Consider the following 27,827-nt stretch of genomic DNA (forward strand, 5'->3'; position numbering starts at 1 on the left):
CTGAGAAGGAGGAAGAACATTTATGAAGAGGTGTGCTACAGAGCTGGCTACTTCTTAGTATCAAGTGCAATGGATTTCTTCATCTCCTGAGACCATCTTCAGAGAGACCATATAATCTATTGCACTTTAGTATAGTCCATTGGCAAGTAGTGTCAAGGAAAGGAGATAAATATATCTGCTGGCCCTTTTCTCTTGGTCAGAGATTTGACCCATGGGTTATTAATTTCCCACCATCCTGGGGAGTGGTCAGAGCCTCTAGGCACAGGCATGAAGTGAGAGCACTGTGCCCATATGAAGTTGTTTATCACATTAACTATAACCAAAAAAAGAAAGAAAGGAAGAAACAAAAAGTGGTCATGAATTCTACAGCCAGCTGTGGCTGAGAGTATCCCGATGAGTTAAGTAAGGCATGTTTAATACAACAGCATTCAAGTGACTAAAGACTGGGAAACATTGTCCTAACAAGGAGTGCTCATTCAGGACAAGGGACTGTCACAAAGGCTTTATTCTGACCCTTGAAAATTTTAAATTTGTATAAACAGTACTCTTGTGTGTTTCAGTTGTTTCATAAAGGGTTTTTAATAATAGCTACCATTTAGTGGATGCCTAATTGTTTTAGTCTTCATTTGACATAATTATGACCAAAGCAGCTATTATTATTTCAGTTTTGCCAGTGAAGTAGTTGAAGCCCTGAAAAGTTAGCCAATTTGAGGTCAGAAATTAAACCACGTTCATAAGACACAAGGGTCCAAGTTCTTTCATCTGCAGTGTATCATCTTACAAGTCCATGATCGTTCCAAAAATGAATGGCCTTGCATATTTGCTACCTTTTTTCTGAACAGTTTTGTCATTAGGAAAGCATTAGCATTTTTTAGTGTGTTTTAAATGCACTGATCCTGTGCTTAGACTAGAAGATATACAAACCTAAGATTGGGGGAATGTGTTACTTAACAAATAAATGCTTCTCAAACTTTAATATTCATTCAAATCAACTGATAGTCTTGTTAAAATGCAGATTCTAATTTAGTAGGTCTGGTTTGGAGCCAGAGATTATATATTCCTTAGAAGTTTCCATGCTTTTAGTAGCAAAGGTATAAATGTTATTATCTACAAAATTTTATATTGAACTATAGATATCTGTAATGTACAGTACAAGTAGTGAGGCAATCCTCAAACATTATGTGGCAGAGTTACTCTAAATATATTAAAAATTTTTAAATCCTGAAGTTTCTAGAAGGGGAAATAGCAGCATCGGTATGGGGCAGGAGGAAGGTAAGGGGTAGCCATGGAGAAATGGTGTTACTGAACAAAGTCCGTGTGCTTAGTGCACAGTGAGGCCAAACAAATCAAAAGTTCAGAGTTTGGAGCAGAGTATGGTTTATTGCAGGGCCAAGCAAGGAGAACGAGTGGCTCATGCTCAAAAACCCCAAACTCTCTGATGGTTTTGGGGGAGAAGTTTTTATAGGCAAAATTTGGGGTGGGGGCTGCAGAGTATATGACTTCCTTCTGATTGGTTGGTGGTGAGGTAGCAGGCCAGTGCTCCAGGAGTCTTGTGCTCAGCCTAAACTTGCCATCCTCCGCTTGGGTGGCGTCTTAGTTCTGCAGAAAAAGTCAAAGATATTGTTCTGTATATTCCTTGAGGAGCACCAGGACCCTGCCAAGCCTGCACTATTGTTTCTTAACTGCTCCTCCCTCGTTTCTGCATTCCCTCCCTTCCCTGATTAGCAGCTGTTTGAACCTGCCCTTTGGAACTCAGGGAAGGTCATGGAGGCTGAATGAAGCCCATTTCCTACAAACAAGAAACGGGGGGCACGGAAAGGCTTTGTATCCAGGAGCCCCACAGGGTCCTGTGTGGTTTCAGTGCAGAACAGAATTTGACTACAAATGCTCCTGTGTTGTCAAACAGGCCCAGCTTTATGATGAGACAGATGTAGTGAATGAAGTAATTTTTATCTAGCTCAATAAATGTTCATTGAATGAAAGGAAGACAGACTTAATTATCAATAATTACCATAGAAAAACAAGTCATAGGAAAAGTAATAATGTTACCTTGATTTATCCGTCTAAAGCCATTTAGAAAATTATGCGAAAGAAGCTTTCAATTCTGACTTCAGGTCCTTCTACTCTGTCTTCTTATATCAAACTTAAATAGAGGAAGTAAATAAAAGCAACAATGCAAGGTTCATGTCTGTAACTCAGCTCCTGGAGGCCTCACCCTGCTGATATACTGCTGTAATAAATTACACAACTGGTGTGTTTCTTTTGATTTATTACTGCAATAGATCATGAGTGTGATGACTGACATAAACATGTTCTGTAGACAGCTGGGCTTCATGATATTTTATTTCTTTTTCCTCATTTTCAAGTGCTTAGTTTGGAAAGTAAGAAAGAAAACAAATTGACAAATGCAGGAGGATGTTTCTGAAGCAGCCTTCCCTATAGACTCTTGAAGTAATAGCTTTTAAATTGAGAAATCCCAGGGCTCTTCTTGCTTCCAGTCCCTCTCAAAGGACTGTTCAAAAAGATTCTTAGGGCTTCCCTGGTGGTGCAGTGGTTGAGAATCTGTCTGCCAATGCAGGGGATGCGGGTTCGTGCCCCAGTCTGGGAAGATCCCACATGCCGCGGAGAGGCTGGGCCCGTGAGCCATGGCCGCTGAGCCTGTGCGTCCGGAGCCTGTGCTCTGCAACAGGAGAGGCCACAACAGTGAGAGGCCCGCGTACCACAAAAAAAAAAAGATTTCTAAAAAATACGAACTCACATGAATTAGATTTTGTGAAATCAAGCTGTAGGACTCTTTTTTCTTTTTTTTTTGACTGTGTAAATACATAATGACAGACTTCAGCTGCATTTCCTTATTCTTTGAGCCATTATGAGCTATCCCGGAAATTGGTATTACAGACATTTAAAATCAAAGTAATTACCTAATAGGCTGTTATACCCCTACTTTGAAAAGGAAAGTATTTATTCTCTCATGAGTCCAATCATTTTCTTAAACTTAGAATTTTTGTTGAGGTGTAAATTATCTCTTTTTCTTTCACCGTTGAAACGGTGGTTTGTCATGGATCCTGAGAGCATTTCTGCAGTTGTACACACTAGGCCTTGTAATAATGTATGTGTCATCTAGTCTCTCTGCAATTTGTATCTATCTGGAGAGCTGTGTGAAATGCGTGTATTATTTGATCAGAAGAATTTCTTTGTCCCTCATCAACATTTAATATTACCATTCTTTGTTTTGTCAAGAACTGTGAAGCTTCTGAGATGTTACCTCACTTGCAGAATTATGTACTTATACGTATGAATTTTGTAGAAACACAAGACATTGAGTCAAGGAAAATAGTTTTTTATTGATACTTATAACCAGATCAATAGCCAGAATAAAAATGAAGAATTGGTCCTTAACATCTAGACTAGCAGCAAAACAATGAGAGCTGATAAAAGTCTTTCAAAGTGGGTGGCAAGTTACATCCCAGAAACGAAGAATGGAGAGCAGTGCATTTTGTTCATTTATAAATAGCACAGAGAGAGCCATCTCCTTTCCCTCCCAACAAGAGTGAGGGGAAAAACAAAAATTTTACTCCTTTGAGACTGAATGGAGATGTTCCTGGTATCTTACCCTAACCTTTTGAAGTGTAAATACATATTTTCAAGGGCCTAAGAGTCTGCAACTTTTAAAGCCCAGAAATGTGGCAGAATGTTGGGATTTGTCCCTTTTGGCATTTAGGGATAGTGGTCAAGTCTTTCTTGTACCTTGCGGCTTAATGCAGGGCCTTGGTTGGGCTGCCATTTGGCCCTCTTGGGGAAATAAATTGTATTACCCTTTCAGATCACATAAATTAGCTAGAAAACAGCTACTAATTTAAGTTTCATGGAATGTGAAAAGTACAATGTTTCTGGGGAAAGTGAAAGCAAACATTCTCTGTATTTATATTGTATACATTTCTGTGTCTCAGGAGGCTTTTTGCAGGAGCACCGAGAAATCCAAGGAAGTTTTATTTTCCCTCAAAGTCATATTATGCAGTTTTCTTATCCACTTTTAAGAGTTTAAGATTCTCCTTTGCCTTTCCTCCCTCTCCCCTTCCTTCTTTTCTTTGTGTCTTTGGCCCTATCAGACTTCCCCCCCCCCATTCCTTTCTCTTGTCAAAGTAGAGCAGTGAACAAAACAGACAAAATTCTCTGCCTTTATAAGAGATTATATTCTAGTGGGAAGGCAGACATTAAGCAAGGTAATTACATAAATGTTCGGTAAATTAGGCAGTGATAAATACTTAGAAAAAATCATCTTGGGAAAAAGACGTTGATTATTCGAGAGAGTGATCGGGGAAGATTTCACTGAGAGAATAAAGAGAGCTAGCTAGCCAAGGGGTATTTGGGAAACTCATTCTAGGCAGAGAGAACTATAAATGCAAAGATCTTGAGGAGGGATTATAGCTGGTGAGTAAGAGGAGGCCTGGGTAGCTGGAGGAAGAGTGAAAGAGGAGAGCAATAAAGTAATGTATTTTCCTATTCAATATTCATTTCTCTTGTCAATCTCACATAGTACTTTGCATGATACCGTGTTGAATTACCAGCATCAACACATTAGTTGTATTAGAACTGATTAAACTCATCCACCCTCAACTGAAGAATTGTGGCTTTGTAGATGAGAATGAAAGTGAAGAACTGCGAGGGTCTTGGCTGTGATAGAATAGACGTCTTTGGAGAGAGAAAAATTTAAACCACATAATTACACTCTGTCAACTTGTGTTTTCCTCCATAACAATACAGTCTCTAAAACTTGTTCATTTTTTTGTTTTAGTCACCAAAATTATTGTTCACTGGTAATTTTCAAAGATCAAGTTAAGAGGTTAGAAATATTAATCGTGAACATTTGAGCTGGCATGACTCTCCAATTTTTATTATAAAGTTTAAAATCATTATTTTTCTTATTGATGAAGAAATTTTTTTATGATTAAATTTTTAAACATCATTTATTTTGAGTAAGATTATAGAAGGCTAAAATCATCCTTATAAAATAGTTAATCATGTTTATTTATCTATTAAAATTTTATGTATTTAAGATTTTTAAAATTGATGTAATTATGTTCAACCACATAGTTTTTTTCTGCTAATACAAATGACTAAAAATTTGAAGGATAAGAAATCATTTGGATCAAAATCTTGAAAATAAGGAATAAAATGAATCAAGTAAATGTGGACTTAGCAAATCCTAAAGTCTATATTGGACAAGGTTATGCAACACGAATAAAAGGTGTCATCACAGGAATGTTACAAAAACATGACATTACAAGGCTCATTACCTTGAGAGACAGCACTGGAAATTTAAACTAATTCAAATATTTGAGCAAATGGGTCAATGCCAAGAGCATCTGATTTCTTACAGCAGTGTATTCTGCTCAGTTTTCAAAATTGCTATCTCAAGAAACCTCTATTTTTTTCAGCAGCAAATCTCTGTTAATCACAGGCTGAGTAGGATGGAACATGGAACTACACTCGTGTGGCAATGTGTGTGACAGCTTTTGTCCATTCAATACTAATTGCAAAGACATATTATTCAAAACAGAAAACTTTTACATTGAAGAAGAGAAATGCAATAAGTTTAATTAAAAGAAATAAAATATCCTGAGTTAATAAATTGGGGAGACTATGTAGTCTAGAAAAAGCAAACAAACTAATAGAATCCTATAAGAAAGGAAAGAGAGGCTTCAATGTATTTATTTTTGGAAGCAAAAGAATGAGGTGAGTAAATAGTATAACTGAGGTTCAACTATTGAAGTAAGTATCAGTCTAAAACTGAACTGGGCTAAACCACAGTCAGTCCCTTCAGGTATAGACCACGTTTACGGTAATGATATTGTCTAGGAGGAAGAAATTCTCCTCTACCCTTCTACATTCTTCTGGCTAGTCTAAGAATTAAATTGACCTGAGACAGATTTATAGGAGAAAATCAAACAAACATTTAATGACATGTATACATTTAAGAGACCCAGGAAATTAACTTACTAAAATGGCTGAAACCCTCATCTTAAATATCATTTTCAGCTAAAGACAAAAAAAGGATGTTGGGGGGTCGTGGTTTGAGAATTTAAAGGGGCGGAAGGCAGTTGACCTGGAGATGGAAAAGCAAATGTTTGGTAAACAAATGTTTGCTGGGCCATGCAGAGACAATAAGAAACAAAGAGGAATTTTAACAGAATTTGCTAGGTCCTTCCCTGTCTACACATCTAGTTCATGCTATCATTATCTGTGGTGATAGCTCCCTTCCTGGAACAGGTCTTCTGTCTGCCTTCTTTAGACAGTTAAGGGGAAGGTCAAAGAATTTTCCTGAGTCTTTTGGACCTTGAGTGTTTTCAGCTCAAAATAATTCACATGCCAAAGAGGCATTTTGGGGTGGCAAATTTTGCTCCCCTACAATATTATAATGAAAAAAGTCACAAACCATTGAACTAAACAATAACCAGAGATAGTGTGATATGGGTGTAAACTAATTCTTCCTGGAGAATTTTGGGGCAGGAAATAGGAAGAGTGTGTTTAGTAGCAAATGGATGCTCTTAGAAGTTCATCTTAGAATATAAATGGTGATAAAATTGTTTTGAAAATGTGACCTCAAGAATGATTGGATTCTGACAGTCTTGTATGTTTTGATGGCATGGTTACATTTTGTGAATTTATACTCATAAAAGTATGAGTAACCACCATCTGGAAATAGAATACTTGCTTCTTATAACATTTTTTGGGTTGGCTTGCATTACTAGCAGTTGTGTTAGTTGGCTTCCTTGTGTCCTTTCTCTGACTCATATTTTCACAAAGAAAGCAAAAGAGTAGGAAAGAAAGTTTGGGAGTCAATGTATTCTCTGCAAAACTTACAGTGAAATTGTTTTGGGGAACAAAGTATAGAGTTAGAAGTTGTGCCCCAAGCATCTGAGCTACAGCAATTAGCACAAACACTCAAGTAAACACAGACATGGGCCCAGAGGCTTTGAAGTCCTGGAAGCATTTCCCTGGGACATCTGCAGCATCAAAAATATGGGGACTTAAAACAGAAGTTTTCACTTACTGTTGGTTTAGCAGAGAGACATCATTTCAAAGGATCAAGAGTACCATGATCAAGAGCCTTGTTCATCTTGTGATGCTTCCCTTAAAGTCCCCTTCCTATGCCAAACAGACTCTTCGATTCTTTTTCACCTTTTTCTTGGGCTAAAATCCTTTTCCTTTACTCTTTCCTTTAGTCCTTTTCCTTTACTCTTTCCCTTGCTTTCTTAATGAAATGCACACAGAGTATTGAAAGTAATCAATTATGAAATAACTTGGAACTAAAAGTAAGGTGTACTTAAATATGAGATATCATAGCATGGTTAACATAAATGCAGTTAATCTTTTGGAAAACAAACTTTATGTGAATCAATAATACAACATACACAACATGTTAATTTACTTAATTAATCATGTCTATATGGACTGCTCATGTCTGAGAAATCAGGAAGACATCATAAGGCTCTATGTCTGTCTAAAAAGAGTTAGAATTTAGTTTGGATAATATAGCTGCTAGAGCTAGAAGATCTCTTAGATATTTTCCAAACAAGTCCTCTCAAGTCAGAGATTCAAAATTTGCTCACAGCTGTAGAGCTAATTCATACCTATACTCCTCAGAATCTATATAGTTTAGAACTTTACTTCATTACAGAATAAGCAATGTTCTATGTTATAAAAGTATCCCATGGCCAAATATAGGACTTGTCCATCCATAGCTAAGCATCAGGGCTAAAGTGAAAAGCTGAAGGTTAAGTTAGAAAGTGTCAACATAATAATTTGCCAGAAGTATTTAGAGAAAGTTCTATTTTATTTATATACAAGCTACCATCTAAATTTTTCTATGAGTACTGAATGTTTCCTTTTTATTATGTCCACATCTAATGCCTCAAAATGTATCCATTGAGAAATATTGCTTATTTAATGACTTTTTCCAATGACTTACGATTGGTATTAACATTTGGGTGATACTAAAGCCACCAGTTAGTTATCCAAATTCAGTTAAAGGGAGAAAGTTTTATTACCTAACACGAATGCCAAGAGGTGATTTGTATACTGAACAGTTCAGAGCACGTCCTTGAACAATTGTAAATGCTTATTTTTTGTCATCTTTCTGTGCTGCCAAATTGTAATGCTTAATGATTCAACTTAAATTAACTAAAATGAATCCTTGTGGAAAAACATAATACCTGCCTGGTACAAGGGAGCTGATTACATTGCCTTCATTTACACAGAACTTATTCATAACTCATTGACACTCTCTCATTACTAAGTTATGGGGGTCTTTTGTTTTTTTTGAGCAAATGGAAAAACTATAACTTTGTGCAGATGTTCATACCATTTATACCATATTGAGTACAGTGGTCAAAATGCTGCTACTAGCTTATAGAAATTACCAAATAAGGTTTCAATAACTAACCAAAGTGCAAAAGCATGTTGAGGATATATGAGCGCTGCCTCTACAAATGGTGTCTCCAAACATTTATCTTTAATATGAGTCTATTGAATAGCTTAAAATGCATGGCAAATGACACGAAAATAAACAATGACTTGAGCAATAATGTTGAATGAGAACAAAGCATGGCATTTCATAGAATATTTAAATGTTATATATATTTTTAAATCCTTAATTAAATCAATTACAGGGAAGTAGATGCAAAGTGTCAGAGTTTGAAATGTAGATAAATACATATTAACATGTAGAGAGAGTAAAGCATTGAATTTTAAATTAACTACAAAAAATGGAAATCATTCCCTTCATCCCCACATTTTTCTTCTTTTCTATTATAAAAGATCTCATTTATAGGCCATAAGAGGCATTAGTAGTAAAGCTATTTAAAATGTGTGTCTTAAGTAATTATTTTTACTCTAATCTGTCCTTAGGCAAAATACTTCCAACTGTGAGAATTTGTTAGCCCAAAAGCCTCTGGGTTGAAATGCCTGCTTGAAAAATCACAGGAGTGAGAACTAGTCAATTGGGTAATCATTTTTAATAGCAGAAACTGGTTATTCCGAAAGCCTTTCAACAATGCACTGACTTGGAAGCCGCTGATTTAGTGGCTTCACGTAGATTCTGTTGTCTTTTGTTTTCTAAAAGACAACTTTCCAGGATTGGGAGATTGGCCTCTTATTCTCTACCCTTTCTTCTATGGAGTGACCTTCATTAAATCTAAAAGTATCCTATCTGGAACAGAACAAGAATCTAGAAGTTTTTGTAATTTTTGTTTAGAAGTTTGTTAAAGCTTCATTTTCAAGTATTTTACTATCACATGGCTTAAATTATGCTGTGGGTCATACTACAGTTATTAAAAATTTCAATTAAAAATTATATATATAAAACAATTAAATTTGTATATAAAAGATAATTGAATGAATGTGCATACACACAACAAAGAATTAGAAGGAAGTGGAGTATGTTTGCCATATTTTTCTGGCTACTTTAATTCACTTAGAATCTGGGGTGAAAAAAAAACTGTTCTATTCTTGGTGCCTTAGTTTTTCCTCTGAAAATTAAAACACACAAATCATAGTGTAATACTATCATTTTATATTGCATCAAATTACACCAGTGTTTCTTGAAATATGAACTTTTAAAAATATATGACTAGGTCTTTCAGGATAGCAGTGTTTCTGAAACATTTACTATTACTAGTTTTAAGTTAGACAGATCAAACTTCGATCTTTCCTACATTGCAGTCCAGCTTCCATTTGAGATATTTCTTCTGATCTTGCATGACAAAGACTCTCAGAATCTATGTTTTGGCTTATGGTTACCGGGGGGGGGGGGGAAAGTGGGGGGGGATAAATTGGGAGATTGGGATTGACATAAACATACTACTAAATATAAAACAGATAACTAATAAGGACCTGCTGTATAGCACAGGGAACTCTTCTCAATACTCTGTAATGACCTATATGGAAAAAGAATCTAAAAAAGAGTGGATATATGTATAACTAATTCACTTTGCTGTAAGCAGAAACTAACACAACATTTTAAATCAACTATGTTCCAATATAAATTAAATAAAAATTAAATTAAATTAAAAGAATGTGATAAGAATCTATGTTTTGGTCTGCTTTCTATTTTTAATTAAAGTATATGTATGGGAAGAAATACATGTGATTCTGCATGTATTTATATTTCCATCATCAAAAATTTTACTGTTTGAAGAAGAGCCATTGATAACTAGAATAAAAATATCTTAATTTTTATGCTGTAGAAGGTAGGTATTTTGTAGGTCAGCAAGATCTCTTAGTAGTGAACATGAAGCAGTTTTCACTGACTTATTTTGCTCCTAGCATAGAATACAAATCATTATACTGACTACATGAGTATTCATATTTTTAGTGTTTGCGCTTTGAATTTCATACACAGTGGTAAAGAAAATGAACTTGATAATGTGTCTGAAAATTCCTCCTGTAACATTTGGAAATAGCATTTGTATTATTTATTTGATTAAAACGGTATGAAATTCTAACAGAAAATCTCTCTTAACAGTCTAGCATGCTTCATGTGTAAGATGATATATATTGCTGAAGGATTACTAATTTGTTCCCAGGTTACAACAAAAGTTTGGAGAAAACTTTGAATGGTTTTGGCTCATTAAAAATTGGTACAATAGAAAATCTTAATTCATAAGAATCAAAGGATATAAGAAGAGTTTATGTTGTAATATATTATGTTCATCTACCCAAAGCTTTATTACCCAAGTCCAGTCATGCTTTAAATTTGCTTATTCTTTGAATAAAATGCTCTTTAATGAATACAGAATGAGTTAACTCTATGTTACTGACTCTGAAAAACAAATTATTGGTATGACATCCAAAGCAGCCTTCTCTCTATTGGTGTCCTGTCCACTCCTCTTTCCTCCAAAGTTTTACACTTTTATTCCTAATGAAGAAGCATCATATTGTTACTAGTGCATCAAAAACAACAGACCACAGGCTTTGGGCTGTCCAATTCAATCCATTCATCTTTCTCACTCTTCCTGTTTTTTGATAAATTATGGGTGAAGCATGTACTTTGATTTAAGAGACATTTGCCCTGGATTCGGATATGACAAGTGGTCACAGTAGTTTCAAACTGAATGTTTTGTTTTGAATGTAGTTCCAGATACACTCAAGAAGGAAAGCACCACTCTTAATATTAAAACACCACTGAAAGTCCTGTAAAATGCAGGCATGATGAATCAATCTTCTCATTAAATCTTTTTAATAAAAACATTCCATTTTCTGAGTAACACCCTGTTCTATAGGTTTAAATCAATAAAGTGATAATAGTAGACAGGAAAGTGGTTGCTACATTAGGAAGACACTAACCTGCTTCCCGCAGTGGAGCTGTAGGATTGTGAACTCTCAGAACCGTGCTGCTTTTCAGATTAGTTTTGCCTTCTAAAATAATATTTCATTGGAAAACTTTAAAAAATGATCATGACAGACAGAAGGAAAAAGTATTTACATAGCTTGACCTCTTTAAGTAATCGGTGAATACAATAGAAAAAAATGAGTTTTATTTCATGGAATCCTTCACTATTAACAGCCTCTAAGACCACTCCACCTATTCCCTTGATAATTATCTTTGGAGTCTTTATTAACCTCCATCTGTCATCTTACATCTGTGTGTGTGTGTGTGTGTGTGTGTGTGTGTGTGTGTCAGTGTGTAATATTTAGGGAGTCATGGATTGGATATAGGATACTTTGTATTCTAAACTTGATTTTGGAACTTACTTGGTGTTTAACCTTTAAGAAATCACTTAAACGCTTTGAAATTTGCTGGTGTTAAAAATAGATACCATCTTGGGGGCTTCCCTTGTGGCGCAGTGGTTGAGAGTCCGCCTGCCGATGCAGGGAACACGGGTTCGTGCCCCGGTCCGGGAAGATCCCACATGCTGCGGAGCGGCTGGGCCCGTGAGCCAGCGCGTCCGGAGCCTGTGCTCCGCAACGGGAGAGGCCACAACAGCGAGAGGCCCACGTACAGCAAAAAAGAAAAAAAAAAAGATATAAAGATAACACAAATTTAAATTACTTCACTTAGATTTTTATTTATTTTATTTTACTTTTTAAAATAACAATTCTCAAAAGGCTACAAGAAGTAGAGGTAATAGTATAGTGTATTCCACAAATCAGTCACCTAGCTTCAATAATTCTCGATGTATGAAAGTTTTATTTCTTAAATACCCCACCCCCCACTTCTAGTCTATGGATAATTTTGAACCAAATCTTAGCCATTAAAATATTCTATCTGTATTTTAGTATGTAACCCTAAATGATAGGAAATTATATTTTGTTTTTCAGTTTTTATAAACAAAATAATCTTATTGTATCTTAAGAATAATACTTCTTTAATTCATCAAATTACCCAGTCAAAATGTTTGCAATTTTTTGGGAGAATCAATAGAATCTAATTGAGTTTTAATTTACATAAGATAAAGTCACTAAATATAAGTATACAGTTTGATAACTTTTGAAAAATGTATAGGATCATATAATTACCATCACAATCAAGATATATAGCACATTTCTATTACTCCACAATTTTTCCTCATGCATTTTTACTGTCTGGGGCATCTGATAGGTACATGTTTAATTTTTAAGAAACAGTTAAAGAGTTTTCCAAAGTGATTGTATCATCTTACTGTACTGCAAGCATTATATGAGAGTTCTAGTCTCACCAACATTGGAGTGAATATTAGTGTCTCTTTGTGGTTTTAATAGCATTTTGCTGTACTAATAATATTGAGCCTCTTTTCATGTTGTTACTAGACACGTGTCTATTTTCTTTGTGAAATAGTTGTAAATAGTAAAATCATCTTTTACTGATTTTTATGTACTTGGATTTTTTGCCATCTTATGAAGTCCTGGGTTTAAAAATTTACTTTGGGTTCAAGTACTTTGCCTGATAAATTCAATGTGTATATTTTCTCCTAGTCTGTGGTTTGCCTTTTTCTTTTTTTAATCATGTATTTGAAGGGGAAAATGTTTTAATTATGAAGAATTTGAATTTATCAATTATTTCTTTTATGGTTCACGCTTTTGCATTTATCTAAGAAATTTTTGCCCATCTCAAGATCAAAATGATTTTGCTCTGTTTTCTTCCAGAAGTTTTATAATTTAAGGGGAAACAATGCAGATTTTCACCACTGAGTGTTAAGATGCCTTGTAAGTTGTTCATTGATATCCTTAATCAGTTTGAGGAAATTACCTTCTATTTCTAATTTGCTAATTGTTTTATCATGAATGGGTGTTGATTTTTGTCAAATTACATGTTAATTACTTTTTGAATATGAAAGCAACCTGGTGTTTGTGAGAAGAACCATACTTGATCATCATGTATCGTTGTTTTAACATGAAGTTACATTTGAATTACTACTTTTTTTCTGTTTAAAATATTTTCATTGGTCTCCATAAGAAATATTGATCTGTAATTTTTTTTTTCTTCTTGTATTGTTTTTGTTAGATTTAGGTGTAGGGTTATTCTAGTCTCATGAAATGAGCTGGAAAGTGTTTCTTCCTCCTTTATTTTCTGAGAAAGTTTGTGTAGGTGTTTTTTCTTTCATGATTCTATGAGAGAATTCACCATTGGAATGATCTGGGCCTGCAAGTCTTCCTCCCTCCCTCTTTCCCTCCTTCTCTCCTTCCTTCCTTCTTTCTGTCCTTTTTGTACATACACACTCACATACATGTATATATCCATTACGCCAACTTGGTTTCTTAAAAAGGCCACACTTTCCTCATGGAATTAACTTTGTATTTTTGTCAAAAATGATGTAAATATAATGAATAGGTTATTTTGGGTTCCTTTCATTTCCATATAAATTTTAGAATCAGTTTGAGATTTTTCAACCAATGCCCTTGCTGGGATTTTGATTGGGATTTCACTGTACTTATAGATAAATTATGGGAGAATTGATATCTTAATAGTAATGAATTTTATGATTGATATGTATGGTATATTTTGACTTACTTAGGTCTTCTTTAATTCTCTCATTAATGTTTGTCAGTTTTCAGTGTACAGGTCTTGTACATATTTTGTTAAATATATTTTAAGTATTTCATATTATTATGTAATTATTTTAACTTTTTATCTTTGAAATAATTTCAGACCTACACAAAATTAAAAAATAATATAGAGTTCCCTTACACCCTTCACCAATAATAAAATTATTACTATAACACAATTATGATTGATATAAAACTATTAATTGATATACAGGTCTTTTGCACATTTCTTCAGTTGTAACACTAAAGTCTATTTTCTAAACCAGTTTCCAATCCTGGAATACACATTGCAATTGGATGTTATGTTTCCTTATTTGCCTTTAATCTGAGACATTGCCCTAGTTTTAGTTTGGCTTTTTAAGAAAATATTTTTGATGGGTACTATTCTGTTTTCCTTAGAATATCCCTCAATTTTTATTTGTCTGTTATTTCTTCATGGCTAAATTCTGGTTAAAATTTTTGGGAGAGAAACAGTAATAGTAATATTGTCCCCTTTCTATAGTATTATATCAAGATGAACATCATATTGATATGTCCTATTAATGGTGATGTTTTCTTTATCATCACTTGGTTTGATCACTTGGTTAAAGTGACAGACATCTAATTTCACTTTAAAGTTACTTTTTTTTCCCCTTATGAAGTTAATAAGTAGCTGGTGGAAATAAATAGTCTTTGAATTTTATTTATTTATTTATTTATTTTTGCTGTGTTGGGTCTTCGTTTCTGTGCGAGGGCTTTCTCTAGTTGTGGCAAGCGGGGGCCACTCTTCATCGCGGTGCGCGGGCCTCTCACTATCGCGGCCTCTCTTGTTGCGGAGCACAGGCTCCAGACGCACATGCTCAGTAGTTGTGGCTCTCGGGCCTAGTTGCTCTGCGGCATGTGGGATCCTCCCAGACCAGGGCTCGAACCCGTGTCCCCTGCATTAGCAGGCAGATTCTCAAACACTGCGCCACCAGGGAAGCCCTAATCTTTGAATTTTAACATTTGCTTGTGTATCACTTAGCCATCAATCTATGATCCCCATCCTCCCATTCCTAGGCAACCATGAATCCACTTACTGTCTCTGTAGATTTGTCTATTCTGGATATCTACTATATATAGAATACAATATGTGGTCCTTTATGATTAGCTCCTTTTACTTAACATAACATTTTCAAGGTTGTTATAGCATGCATCAGTACTTCATTTCTTTTGATTGCTGAAGAATTTTCCATTGTATGGATGTACCACATTTTATTTATCCATTAATCATTCCTCTGTTGCTGGACGTTTGGGTTATTTCTACTTTTTGGCTGTTATGAATAGTGCTGCAGTGAATATATATGAATATTCATGTGCAAATTTTCATTTCTCTATACCAATAGTGGACTTGATATATCACATAGAAACTATGTTTAACAATTTGTGGTATTGTTAGACTGTGTTTTGTAAAACTATGTTTAACAATTTGTAGTATTGTTAGACTGCTTTCTAAAGTGGTTGCACCATTTTATATTCTCAAAACTAGTGTATGAGGGTTCATTTCTCTACATCCTTGCCGAGAATTGTTATTATTTGTCTTTTGTTTATAAAAATCTGAATAGGTTTGAGGTAATATCTCGCTGTGGTTTTGATTTGCATTTCCCTGAAGGCCAACCAATTCATTCTTTCATTCAACAGATATCATTAAGTGTCTAGTATGTGCCAGATGCTGATCTAAGTGCTTAACATTCATCAGTGAACAAAACAGGTAAAGATACCCACTTTCAGGAAGCTTATGTTCCAGCAGGAGAAGACAGATAATAAGCAGTAAACCTAATAAGTACAGAGTAGAGTAGCGTAAAGGAATTGAATGTGACATAGTAGAGGAATACAGGTTGTAGCTGGAAACTCAAGATAAACCTCCCTCATTGAAAAAGTGTTATTTGAGCTAATTCTTGAAGGGATGAGCTAGGTGGCCATATGGATGTTTTGGAGGCAGAGTCAGGCATAGAGAACAGCCAATGTAAAGACTTTGTGTGCCTGGTATATGTGAGACATAATCAAGAGGCCATTGTGGCCAGAATAGAGAGAACAAGTGAGCGTGGAAGAGATTAGTAGCTGATAATTCCAGAGAGGTAACTGGGCACCAGGTCATATAGGGCACTATACACCATTTCAACAACTTTGGAGGATCTTGAAAAAGATTAACAGACACACTGACCTCCAGATATAAGAAGGTTGTTACATTTACTCACTTTGTTTTTACATTGGTATTATTTTTAAATTTTTGTTTTGAATTTCTGCTTCATCTAATAGCCTCCTATTGAATAAAATGAATTTTATTGGGACACATTTTTAAAGCATGTTTCTCAATTTGAGGGATTATAGGAATTCAGATTTAACAACCGTGCAAGACTTTTTGCAATTCTAAAAATAAACAGCATTAGAAAAAATATCACTCAAGAAACTGATGACAGTGTTTGCTTCTAAGGAAAAAGATGTGAAGTTGGAAGTTGGAGGTGGGAAGGAGTGTGTGCATAATTATTGTGATTGTTAAAAATAAGTTGAATTCACTTTGTATGTAAATTATACTCTAGTGAATTTGATTGAAATAGAAAACAATATGCATAATTAAGGAAGGTGTGTATATGAAAGTATACAAAGTCATGCAGCTAGATCCTACAGTAGTTTTTGCTGAGTTTTAGTTTTTTTTTTAAGTATGTCTTTTAATTTGATTAATCAAGAAGAATTTTAGGATGACATTGCCACATATTTATGAAAATTCAAATGCATTTTAGTAACTCACCTTCCCATCATTACATATACATTTATAAATATGCCCATATTTATTAAAGTGACCCTGGAGTAGCCTGTGGCTATGTGTGTAACATTTAAAAGGTACAGCATATCAATAATATAATAATATTTTATATTATGATTTTATATACATACAATTTTTATATTATATAAATAAAATGGTTAAGTAAACATTTTGGATATAACCTTCCATCACAAATCTTTTGTCACTTGTCAGAGCGATATTTAACAAATCAAATGAGGTTTGGTTTTTTGTTTTGTTTGTTTTGGCTAGTAATCATAAGAATGTTCAGAACAGCATGAACATCCCTCTCCCTACATACACAACAAGCAAAAATCTTTTATTTCCGGAATTGTAAATCTTGCCACCTGCTCAGTGTAACTCCATCACTTGCAGTTCCAATACTGAAGGTGATAGGAGTTTCATGATGGCCAGTGTCCATGTCATATGACTTACTTAATTAAAATCACTGCTTTTCAATTTTACCCCAAAATTAATAGGTAGGCATAATAATATTTGTAACCCTTAGTAGAACTTTCCAGATGACATGGGAGAAAAAAAACAGAACTCAAGAATTTTGTCAAAGCAGACATTAATTTTACCTCTAAGCATAGGTTTAATGACATGGTAATCTCAGAAGTTGCAAAAGCATTAAATTTACAAATGGAAATCTATTCTAAAAGTTTATTTTAGAATAGTTTGTAACATTTTAAAAAATAAAAATAAAACTCAAAGTGTATTTAAGGTTCTAAACCCACCTTTACAAACCTATTTAAATCCTACTGCATTCATGCAAAAATAATTATAGCTAACATTTATGAAAGCTTACTATGTAATCATGCTAGTATTTTCTGAATATCATTTAACATTTTCTGAAATTCTATGATAAATATTAATTCCGCTTTTGTCATTTTAAAGATGAGGAAAGAGAGGCCCAGAGAAGTGAAATAATAAGCCCCAAGTCACACAATAAGAGGACATGCTAGACATGATTGCAAATATTCTAACTCCAGAGTCTAGGCTCATAGTCCTAGGCTAACCTTTCTTTTTAAATGTAGTAAGAGTTAAGTTAATCTGTTTCTGGCTGGATCCCTTGACAGTTGTATTCACATAATCACATATACTGAAAAACAAATATTCATGCATACAAACAATCATCCTTTCATGCAGGAAAATTTTTTAACTTCTTACAATGTAGCATTTAAAGTAATATTTAATTTTTTTGATATTCAGTAAATCCTAATTTAAAAAATTAAGAGTGGTAATTCAGTATGGCTTGGACATAGGAGGTTTTTTTTTTTTTTTTTTTTTTTTTTTTGTGGTATGTGGGCCTCTCCCTTCTGTGGCCTCTCCCGTTGCAGAGCACAGGCTCCGGACGCGCAGGCTCAGTGGCCATGGCTCATGGGCCCAGCCTCTCCGTGGCATGTGGGATCCTCCCGGGCCGGGGCACGAACCCGTGTCCCCTGCATGTCAAAGGCATGAATGTGATCCTGAGATTATGTTTACCATTCTTCAGTAAAACATAAATGTTGGTAATATAATTTTATAAAGAAAAAAGTTTATTTTTCTGTACATAAGCAAATAAAGTACAAAGTTGAGTTCTAAGTTCATGTAAATGTACATTAAAAAAAAGAAGAGGAAGAAATAACCACAAACACAGGGAAAGAAATAAACACAAACACAGGGGGAAATGTTTTTTTAATCACTCATTTATTTATTGATTTGATCAATAAATAATCATTGAAGGCTTCCCTGGTAGCGCAGTGGTTGGGAGTCTGCCTGCCAGTGCAGGGGACACGGGTTTGTGCCCTGGTCCGGGAGAATCCCACATGCTGCAGAGCAACTAAGCCCATGCACCACAGCTACTAAGCCTGTACTCTGGAGCCCGTGGGCCACAACTACTGAGCCCGTGTGCCACAACTGCTGAAGCCCGCATGCCTAGAGCCCGTGCTCCGCAACGGGAGAGGCCGCCGCAGCGTGCACCGCAGTGTGGCCCCTGTTCCCACAGCTGGAGAGAGACCAAGCGCAGCAACGAAGACCTAACACAGCCAAAAATAAATAAATAAAATAAATAAATGTTAAAAAAAGATCATTGAATGTTAAATACGTTCTATTGTATTTATCTATGGATAAAAATCTATTTATCTATGGAAAGAATACAAGCTCTTGGGCTTCCCTGGTGGCGCAGTGGTTGGGAGTCCGCCTGCTGATGCGGGGGACATGGGTTCGTGCCCCGGTCCGGGAGGATCCCACATGCCGCGGAGCGGCTGGGCCCGTGAGCCATGGTCACTGGGCCTGCGCATCCGGAGCCTGTGCTCCGCAGCGGGAGAGGCCACAATGGTGAGAGGCCTGCGTACCGCAAACAAACAAACAAACAAACAAAAACAAAATACAAGCTCTTATGATATCCTCTGATGAGTGTTATAATGAATGTGTATAGAAACTGTCTGGATACGCAGAAGAAGAAGCCATTTTGCTTTGGGAAGCTGGGAAGGGGTTCCCAAAGGAAGTCACCCTTGAATTGGGTCTCACAATGAATGGTTTTGGAAGGAATTCAAAGCAGAAGGAGCTAACTGAAAAATATATTTAGTTTTTTTTTTTAACGTTTACTCTTTATTGATACAAATCAGCTTATGAATCTCAAACTGTCTAAATATATCTAAATCAGAATTTTGGATAAGCTATAACTTTAATAACTATAATCAAATGTGAAGCCAAGACAATCATAATGTTAGAAACTTGCTCAAATTCCATTCAGGAGTGGCTCTAACACTTCAGGAATATCACAGTTTTTCTTCTCATTAGTTTTTTGTGTGACCTAAGGGAATATATTATCCATCCTCTTTCTTTGGTAATCCACAACTTCAACTTCAACTTCAACTTCAACTTTTATTATCCTATTTTACAGATTAAGAGTCTGAGTCCCAAGAAGCCAAAAAGCTATCCAGGGAAAAATAATGAGTCTCAGAATAGGGTTCTTTCTACTACTTCTCTAATGCATATCTACAGATATTTTCTCCATCCTCCTCCATGTTCTCTTCCCCCTGAAGGTTTACCTGTGTGGTCAAATGGCTTCCTTGTCCTCTGGCCTTTGGTTGAGTGTGATCAACAGAGAGATCAGAAAGAGAGAGTGTGAAATCAAAGTAATTCATTCTCTAATCTCTCTCAGGAGGGTCTGCTTCTCTTAGCAAAGGCTGGTAACTCCTCTCACACAATAGGCAGTCTTTTAGATGACTGCCGTGAATGTTGTTCTTTTCAAATTTCGTTGGACACTAATGACATTTAGATATTTTATATTTGTTCTGCAAACTCACTCAGGCAAGTTAAATATAGCCATCTATTCTTAAGTTAAATATTTCTCAGTTTTAAGTTGCTGATTTACCACATCACCATTCTCTCCCAGGCTAAAGCAACTGCAATTGTTTCTCTGCAATCTGTAACACTTTGTCATGCCTGGCCATGGCAGAGGCCAAGTTGTCATTTCTCATAATGATCATTTATGATCTTGTCAGTCAGGCAATCAGCTGGGGTGTTTGGGAAGCTTCTTGTTTACTTGGCTTTTAAATTGTTTGGTTTAACATTTAGCATCTGGGTGTTGGAAATATGGTCTGGCTTATAAAACTGAATGTTTTTATTCCTTGATTAGTTGCCGCGCTTCTACCAATAAAGCTCCGGTGAAGTTTCAAGATAGGAAAGGCATATTTTTAGTGACTAAATTCCCTGACATATAACTTCAAGTCAATTGAAGTTGAAGTTGTGGATTACCAATTTAATTGTCCATCTATGAGGATACATGTTAGATTACGTGACTTTGTCAAGAAATGCATTATCTGAATGAACATGACTATTTTGAAACATGAACCTATTTATAAGTTCAAGGTTAAAGTGCCTGAAAATTATGCCATAATGGTATATTATTACCACATAACATGGTAGAGTATAATTTACGAGGACAAAGCTTTTGCATTGTAAATAAAGATGCTGATTAGGCTTGCAAGGTACAGTATTTATGAAATTATGATAAAAATGTTTAATAGGGAGATGAGAAAGTGTAATTAAGTGTATTTCACTTCTCTTTTCCTCATTTAACTCTAACCAGTGAAATGTCTAAAGTCAGCTCAATTCTTAGTGGAACCTATTGTACCCTATGAAAGTAACATGCTTAATTATAGACTGAGTTTAATGTTGCTTTTTTCCCTTTTCTGTGTGTCAGCAGAAGTAAACTACTAAGTTCAATCTGTATTAAAATTTATAAAAGTTGCTATATACCAAATGACTTTTGGTAACAACATAGGAAAACTTTCATTGTCATAAGAATAACTATTCCTTATCCATAAAAAAAACAACTATTTTTATGTTTAACTAACATAATTTATTTTTCATTCTTAGTGATTTAGCAGTGTTTACTGAATGTCTATTTTGTTCACATAAAATATACTGAATAGAAAAGGGGATCAAAGAGTTTACTACTACTCCTAACTTGAAGGAGCATAGATTTAATAATAAGGACAGCACGTACACATCTGCTAATATCAAAGAGTTTCTCCTGTCTCTTTAACCAAGGCAAATTTTATATATAAAATTTAATTCAAATCTTAGTTGCTTTGGGTCTGAAATAGCCTCAAAACATTGAGTAAATCTGTGACCTTGGGCTGATTACATAAGCTTGTTAAGCTTCAATCCTCATCAATAAAAGGTGGATTGGAATAGTATCTACCATATAGGGTAGAGTGAGATTAAATTTGGTATGATACATACACATCCTGTACGTTGTAAGCATTCATGAAGTGTTAGCTCTTATTATTTACTAAAACAATGGTAAAATGACAATTGAATGAATGAATGAGTGATGAAAACCCTTGTGGGTTCTGGTAGAAAGGGAAATAGAGAGTCCTTAGTTTGTAAATACTCCCCTAATATTTGTATTCTTCACCTTTCTTGCTTAAAATATCATAAGTATTATCCTTTGTTTGGAAAAATGCAGTTGATCTTAACTGGTGTCCCTGAAACTCTTTTTGTTCTTATCTGATCTAATCTCTACACCAGAGGCAAAATAATCTTTACTAACGAATAATGACCTTAAAGTGCTTAAAATTTTTTTTTAAATTTACCATTACTTTCAGAACAGAACTCAGACTCACAACCTTGGCCTATAGGAAGGAAGGTCCTACATATTTGCCCTTCTGGCCTTTCTCACCAGACTCATCATGGGATCCTCTCCCCAGATGTCTGAGTGTTAATAATGCTCACTTAACCTTTGCTCCTTTCCCCAGCATTTCATGTTCCCCTTCCTCTTGCCTTTTGCACCATGTATTCCCTCTGCCAAAAGCTTCTCCTTCTCTCTCCCATCCTATCGCCTATTCATCCTTCCTTTTCTCAGGAACATCTTCCCAGAAAGCACAGTATAGAAGTTATTTTCTTAACAAGCAATCTTTATTATGTTGATTCAAAAGAATAGTTACTGAAATTTAAAGCAGATATAAATCTTAAAGCCTGGCTCTTCAAAAAGGAAAAAGTAAAACTGTCTTAATCAGCTCTGGCTGCTCTAACGAAATACCATACACTGGGTGGTTTAAACAATAGACATTTATTTCTCAGGGTTCCAGGCCGAGAAATCTGAGATCAGCATGCTAGCACATTTGGGCTCAAGTGACAGACCTCTTTCTGGCTTGCAGCAGCTCCTTTCTTGCTGTGTATCCTCACATGAAGGAGAACAAGAGAGATCTTTTCCTCTTCATATAAGGACACTAATCCCATCACAGGGACCTCACCCTCATGACCTCATCTAAACTTAATTACCTCCCACATGTTCCACCTACAAGTATCACATGGTGGGTTAAGATTTCAACATATGAATTTTGGGGAGACACAAACATTCAGTCCATAACATTGTTACAGGTGATCTTTTATACTCATGAAATATTGACTAGGGAATAACATGTTATTTCCAAAGAAATACAAATGAAGAATATTAAACTCGTACACTTAGCATTAGTATTAAACTCGTACACTTAGCATTAGTTTTCCCCATGCTCGTGTGTGTGTGTGTGTGTGTGTGTGTGTGTGTGTGTGTGTGTGTTGAAAGGGTGGAGGTTACAGCAACATGACCTGCACTTAGATTAGTAAAATTGTTCTAAGAACAGGAGAACATATGGAAAAATTATCTTGTCCCTCTGTAATATAAGATGTTCTAATGTATTACAGATCAAGAAAGACATCTTTTTCCCCTCTTTAAAGAGGTTGAAGATTTTAAAGTTGATTTTACTTATATCTCAAGAAACTTTGGAGTGCTCATGTGCCTGTCAATTTGTAAAGAAAAAAATAAATATATATTCGTTAATCCAAAATGATAAGTAATTAGATCTGTGTGGTAAGATTATTATTTATTTAATATTATTATTATTTATTTTCTTTTGTACTTTTCTCTATTTTATAATTCTTGTTTTTTAAAGTGAGCTCCCAAACAGCAGCATCAACAACACCTGGAAGTTTGTTAGAAATGAAGAATCTGAGGTTCCACCCCTAACCTAGTAAATCAGAATATGAATTTTAACAAATCTCAAAGTGAATTGCATGTACATTAAAACTTGAGAAATATTGCTCTATAGAACAGAAAATACTTATATATTCAGAATAAAAATTAAGTAATTGTTTTTATAAGAGGGTAATTACCAGTTAATTCAGAATGACTGAGGAAAAATTTGGGAAATCAGGAAGATGACCTTGCTAATTACCTCATAATAATTTAGAATTTGATATAGGATGGGGTAAAGAGAGGGGACTATTTTTTTTTTAAACTACCACATTCCAAAGATTATCTGTTTTCTCCAAACCACATCAATTTTAGTAGTCAGTAAATGATTTAATCCTAGAATGTATTAATTCCTAAGAAGGCAACATGTGGCGCCAGGAAGGGTATTTTCCAAATATTTGTTTCTTCGTGACCATTCCCATGCAGTCATCATTCCTGTGAAAATTCCTTTTTTATTTATTTTTTCTGATTACAGGGAAAAGTAATGTAGCTAGGTCTCTGCTTGGCATATTTAATATTCCAAGGCAAATAATCAAATTGATTTATTTCTATAAAAATATTACTATTGAGGTTTCTAAATTTGATTTTTATACAAAAATAATTATTTTATAACAGATCTGGAGGCAAAATCACAAAAATTAATATCAAACTTATCTCTGATGACTAAATTAAATAAATACAAACATATATGGATATATACATATGGATATATATAAATATAAGATGTTCAAAATATTTCTATATATATCCTTATAACAGCCCTGTGAAGTTGTTGAAGCAGGTTTTAATCAGCCCCATCTTACAGATGAGCAAACTAAAATAAAAAAAAAAGTGAAACATCTTCCCCAAATCTACTCTGCTCAAGAATGACCATGCTGCCATTTGAATGTAGGCCTTCTGAGCCCTTCCCATTATACCACAATGGTTTCTAAAATGGAGATAACTGAGTAAATTCTATAGTTCTGAATTGGATGTTGATTATCAAGCCCTCCTGATTAGGATGTTGATAAGGCAAAAAGCCCATTTCTTTATTCTAGGTATGCCACGACGTCTCTATTCATGTAATTTGTCCACAGTAGGGAGGCAAAGCTTTCTTCTAAATGAAACCAAACAAAATAAAATAAACTACATCAATGCCTTTAAAGCTGTTTGTTGTAGTTCTTGCTGCCTTAGAGGCAAAATCTTGTAGATTTCTTCGCTTCTCTAAGGCTTAAGGTCCTTTTTTTCCTCTCTTCTTTTGTATGTTTACTGTTCGATTCCTAAAATTATTTCTCATCTCTTTGCTACAAGAGAAAACTCATGTTAGTTTCTCTCTTCTAGAAATCTGAGCATTTCATTCAACTAACAAGGGTGTGCTCACATTTAAACCATCCCTCTGTTCCTTCACTAATTTGCTAAAGAATTCAGAGGAACTATTTGGATAGGTCACCTATGGATTGGATTTAGAAGCAAAAGCAAAGTAAAATGACTAGACAGTAAAAACATCTATTTTCTGATGTATCCTGTCCTTCCAAATGTAGTTGCAGTCCCATATATTTACCTAATGTTACTTCTGAAAATATTTTAAAGAAATTTTTGGCCTTTATTTAAAAAAAATTATTTAGCTCTGATTGACATGCACTAAAATGTAAATATTTAAAGTTTAAAAGTCTTCACACACACACACACACACACACACACACACACACACACACACACACACACACACACACACACATATTATCTGTGAGTCCACCATCACATCAAGATAATGAGCATATCAATGACCCCAACACATTTCTTCATTTCCCTGTTTAATCCTTCTTTTTCCACCCTACCGCTTCCCACTCTGTCCACAGGAAACACTGTTTTTTTTTTTGTCACTACAGATTAGTTTGCATTTTGTAGAAGTTTATATGAATGGTATGATATACCTGTACTCCCTTTTGTCTGGCTTCTTTCACTCAGCATAATTATTTTGAAATTTATCCACAGTGTTACATACATCAATAATTCATCCTTTTTTTTTTTTCCTCAGTAGTATTACATTGAATGTGTTAAGGAAAAAATATCCATGACTCCTGTTAAAATGATAAAGGGGACTTTATTCAGGACTATCAGGATAGGTATATAGAGACAACTGCAGTGGGGTTTTGCAGTAGAGGAGAGGGATTGAGGTCAACTCTAAATACAAGGAAAAGTAGACATTTATAGCCAGGGAGTGAATGGGCTGTGAGTGGATGGACAATTACTAAGAGGAAATATCAGAGGTAAGGGACAGCCCCAGCTTTAAGATGAGCAAACTAAAATTCAAAAAAAAAGTGAAACATCTTCCCCAAATGCACTAAACTGACCTAACAAGATTCTTGGTGAAGGCAGGCCTAGGTGATCGATCAGACTTTGATCCCCAATCTGAATGCTTTTTATTTTTGTTTTCTTGCCTAATTATACTGGCTAGAAATTCTAGGACAGTGTTGGGTAGAAGTAGTAAGAATGATTTTTCCTGTCTCATTCCTAGTTTTATTTCTATTCATATTTTTAGTCTGAGTTTCTATCAGGAATGCATATTAGATCCAACCAATAAATTCTCTGTACTGAGACCTTCATATGAGTTTTCTTATTTTGTGTGTTATACTGATAGGATTTTAAAATGTTAAATAACTCTGTATTCCTTGGATAAAACTCACTTCATCATTATGTGTTTTTCATTTTATTGATATCAAAGAGCCATCTTTTAGTTTCATTGATTTTCCCCTGATTTTTTCCTGTTTTCTATTTCCTTGCTTTCTCTTCTGATTTTTATTTTGTTTTCCTTTATTTTGGATTTAACTTACATTTTCTCTTCTACTTTCTTAAGGTGGAAACTGAAGTCACAGATTCGCGACTTTTCATCTCTTTTTCCATAGTAGTTTAGTGGTAAAATTTTACATATTACCATTAAAATTCTTGAGCATTCTTTTGGGAAACAGTTAAGCTACCTGGAAAGAGTTTGATCCTTTCAGGATTTGCTGTTAAGGTTTGAGAGACTGGAGTAGAGCAGAGTTTAGGGTTAATTATTCCCCGCTGCTGAGCCAAGACCCTTCCAAGTACTCTACTCAGAGTCCCATGAATTACAAAGATTTTAAGTCTGGTTGGCATTAACAAGTGTGATTCTTGGACCCATGTAAATTTTGGAAACTCTTCTCTCTAATCCTTTTGCATGACTCTTTCACCAGCTTGCAGTAACTGTCTCATATACTGTGCTTAATACTCCAGGAGGACCCTGTGCAGATATCCAGAGTTCTCTCTCTGTTGCCTTCTTCTCTCCAACACTCTGCCTTGTGAGAGCTAACCATATTACCCTCCCGTAACTCTCAGCTATACCCACTCAGAGAGTTCCCTGGACTCTGTTGGGTTTCTTTGCACTGTGTTGCTACCTGGAATCTGTCTCAGGCTATAAACTGTGGAGGTTATGGGACTCACTTGGTTTATTTCCTGTTACTCAGGAATCACTGTCCTTCCTTACCTGATATCCAATGTGTTGAAAAGCCTCCTTTTTTATTTATATATACATATATTTTTTTTTTAGTTGTTTTTTTGAGAAGGATAATCCACACCCTTTTACTTCATCTTGGTCTGAGTGAAACTTTTTGGTCTTTGCTTTTAAACTTTTATTGCCAATACATGTATATCTGGTTAACTTATTCATGTCGTAAGCTTCCTAAAGGAATAACCTGGATCAGTTGAACTTTATATTCTGTATATAGTTCTGAGAGCTTAGTGAGTGTTTACTGTATATCTAAAGATTTCTTAATAATGATAAATAAATGTTTAGTACTAATAGTCTCATATTGTTGTCATGATGATTTTGGTTTATAATGCTAAATAGACACAGCTGCTTTAACAAACTGAATGATTATTAAATAGAAATATACTGCAAAATATTAAGTAAACATTGCAAAAACTAAGGGTGGTTAAGACATTTAAAATAAACTATAAACACAGTTATGATAATACATTTAGTGAAATGTATTTTTATCTGATTATTTCAATAATCAGAAATAATCTTAATCTCTTTTCTTTTGAGCAAAAACAGATGAGGATATCTTCATTTAAAAAAATATGATATTTTACTTTATTCCAGGTGATTGTCAAATCTGGGCCAGGGGCTTTTCTCAGTTTGGCTGTTTATGACAATTATATCTTCTGGTCAGACTGGGGAAGAAGAGCTATCCTGCGTTCCAACAAGTACACGGGAGGAGATACAAAAATTCTTCGTTCTGATATTCCACATCAACCAATGGGTATCATAGCTGTTGCCAATGACACCAATAGCTGTAAGTTACAATATTTATTTGTAAGTTACCAATATATTTCTCAATTATATAATCTCTCAAAAAACGTATTTATGTTTTTAGTAATACTTAGTTGGATTTTGTTTTCTTACTGTTTCTGGGGCTAGTGTTCAGGCTTTGACTATCTAATATATTGAAATTATCTGAAAGTTTTATGGAAAATTTTGTAGTTCTTAAT

At 34.8% G+C, this 27,827-nt stretch overlaps 1 protein-coding gene across 1 annotated transcript in view; it reads left to right on the forward strand.

Annotated features, from left to right (window-relative positions):
• Positions 1-27,827, forward strand: part of LRP1B (LDL receptor related protein 1B) — a 1,442,028-nt gene that overhangs the window by 1,124,514 nt on the left and 289,687 nt on the right. The window contains exon 44 of the mRNA XM_060151186.1: positions 27,439-27,631. Within this exon, the coding sequence (XP_060007169.1) occupies positions 27,439-27,631 (193 nt within the window). The remainder of the gene's footprint in view (positions 1-27,438; positions 27,632-27,827) is intronic.

Source organism: Lagenorhynchus albirostris, chromosome 6, assembly GCF_949774975.1.
Source record: "Lagenorhynchus albirostris chromosome 6, mLagAlb1.1, whole genome shotgun sequence".
In the NCBI taxonomy this organism is placed as follows: domain Eukaryota; kingdom Metazoa; phylum Chordata; class Mammalia; order Artiodactyla; family Delphinidae; genus Lagenorhynchus; species Lagenorhynchus albirostris.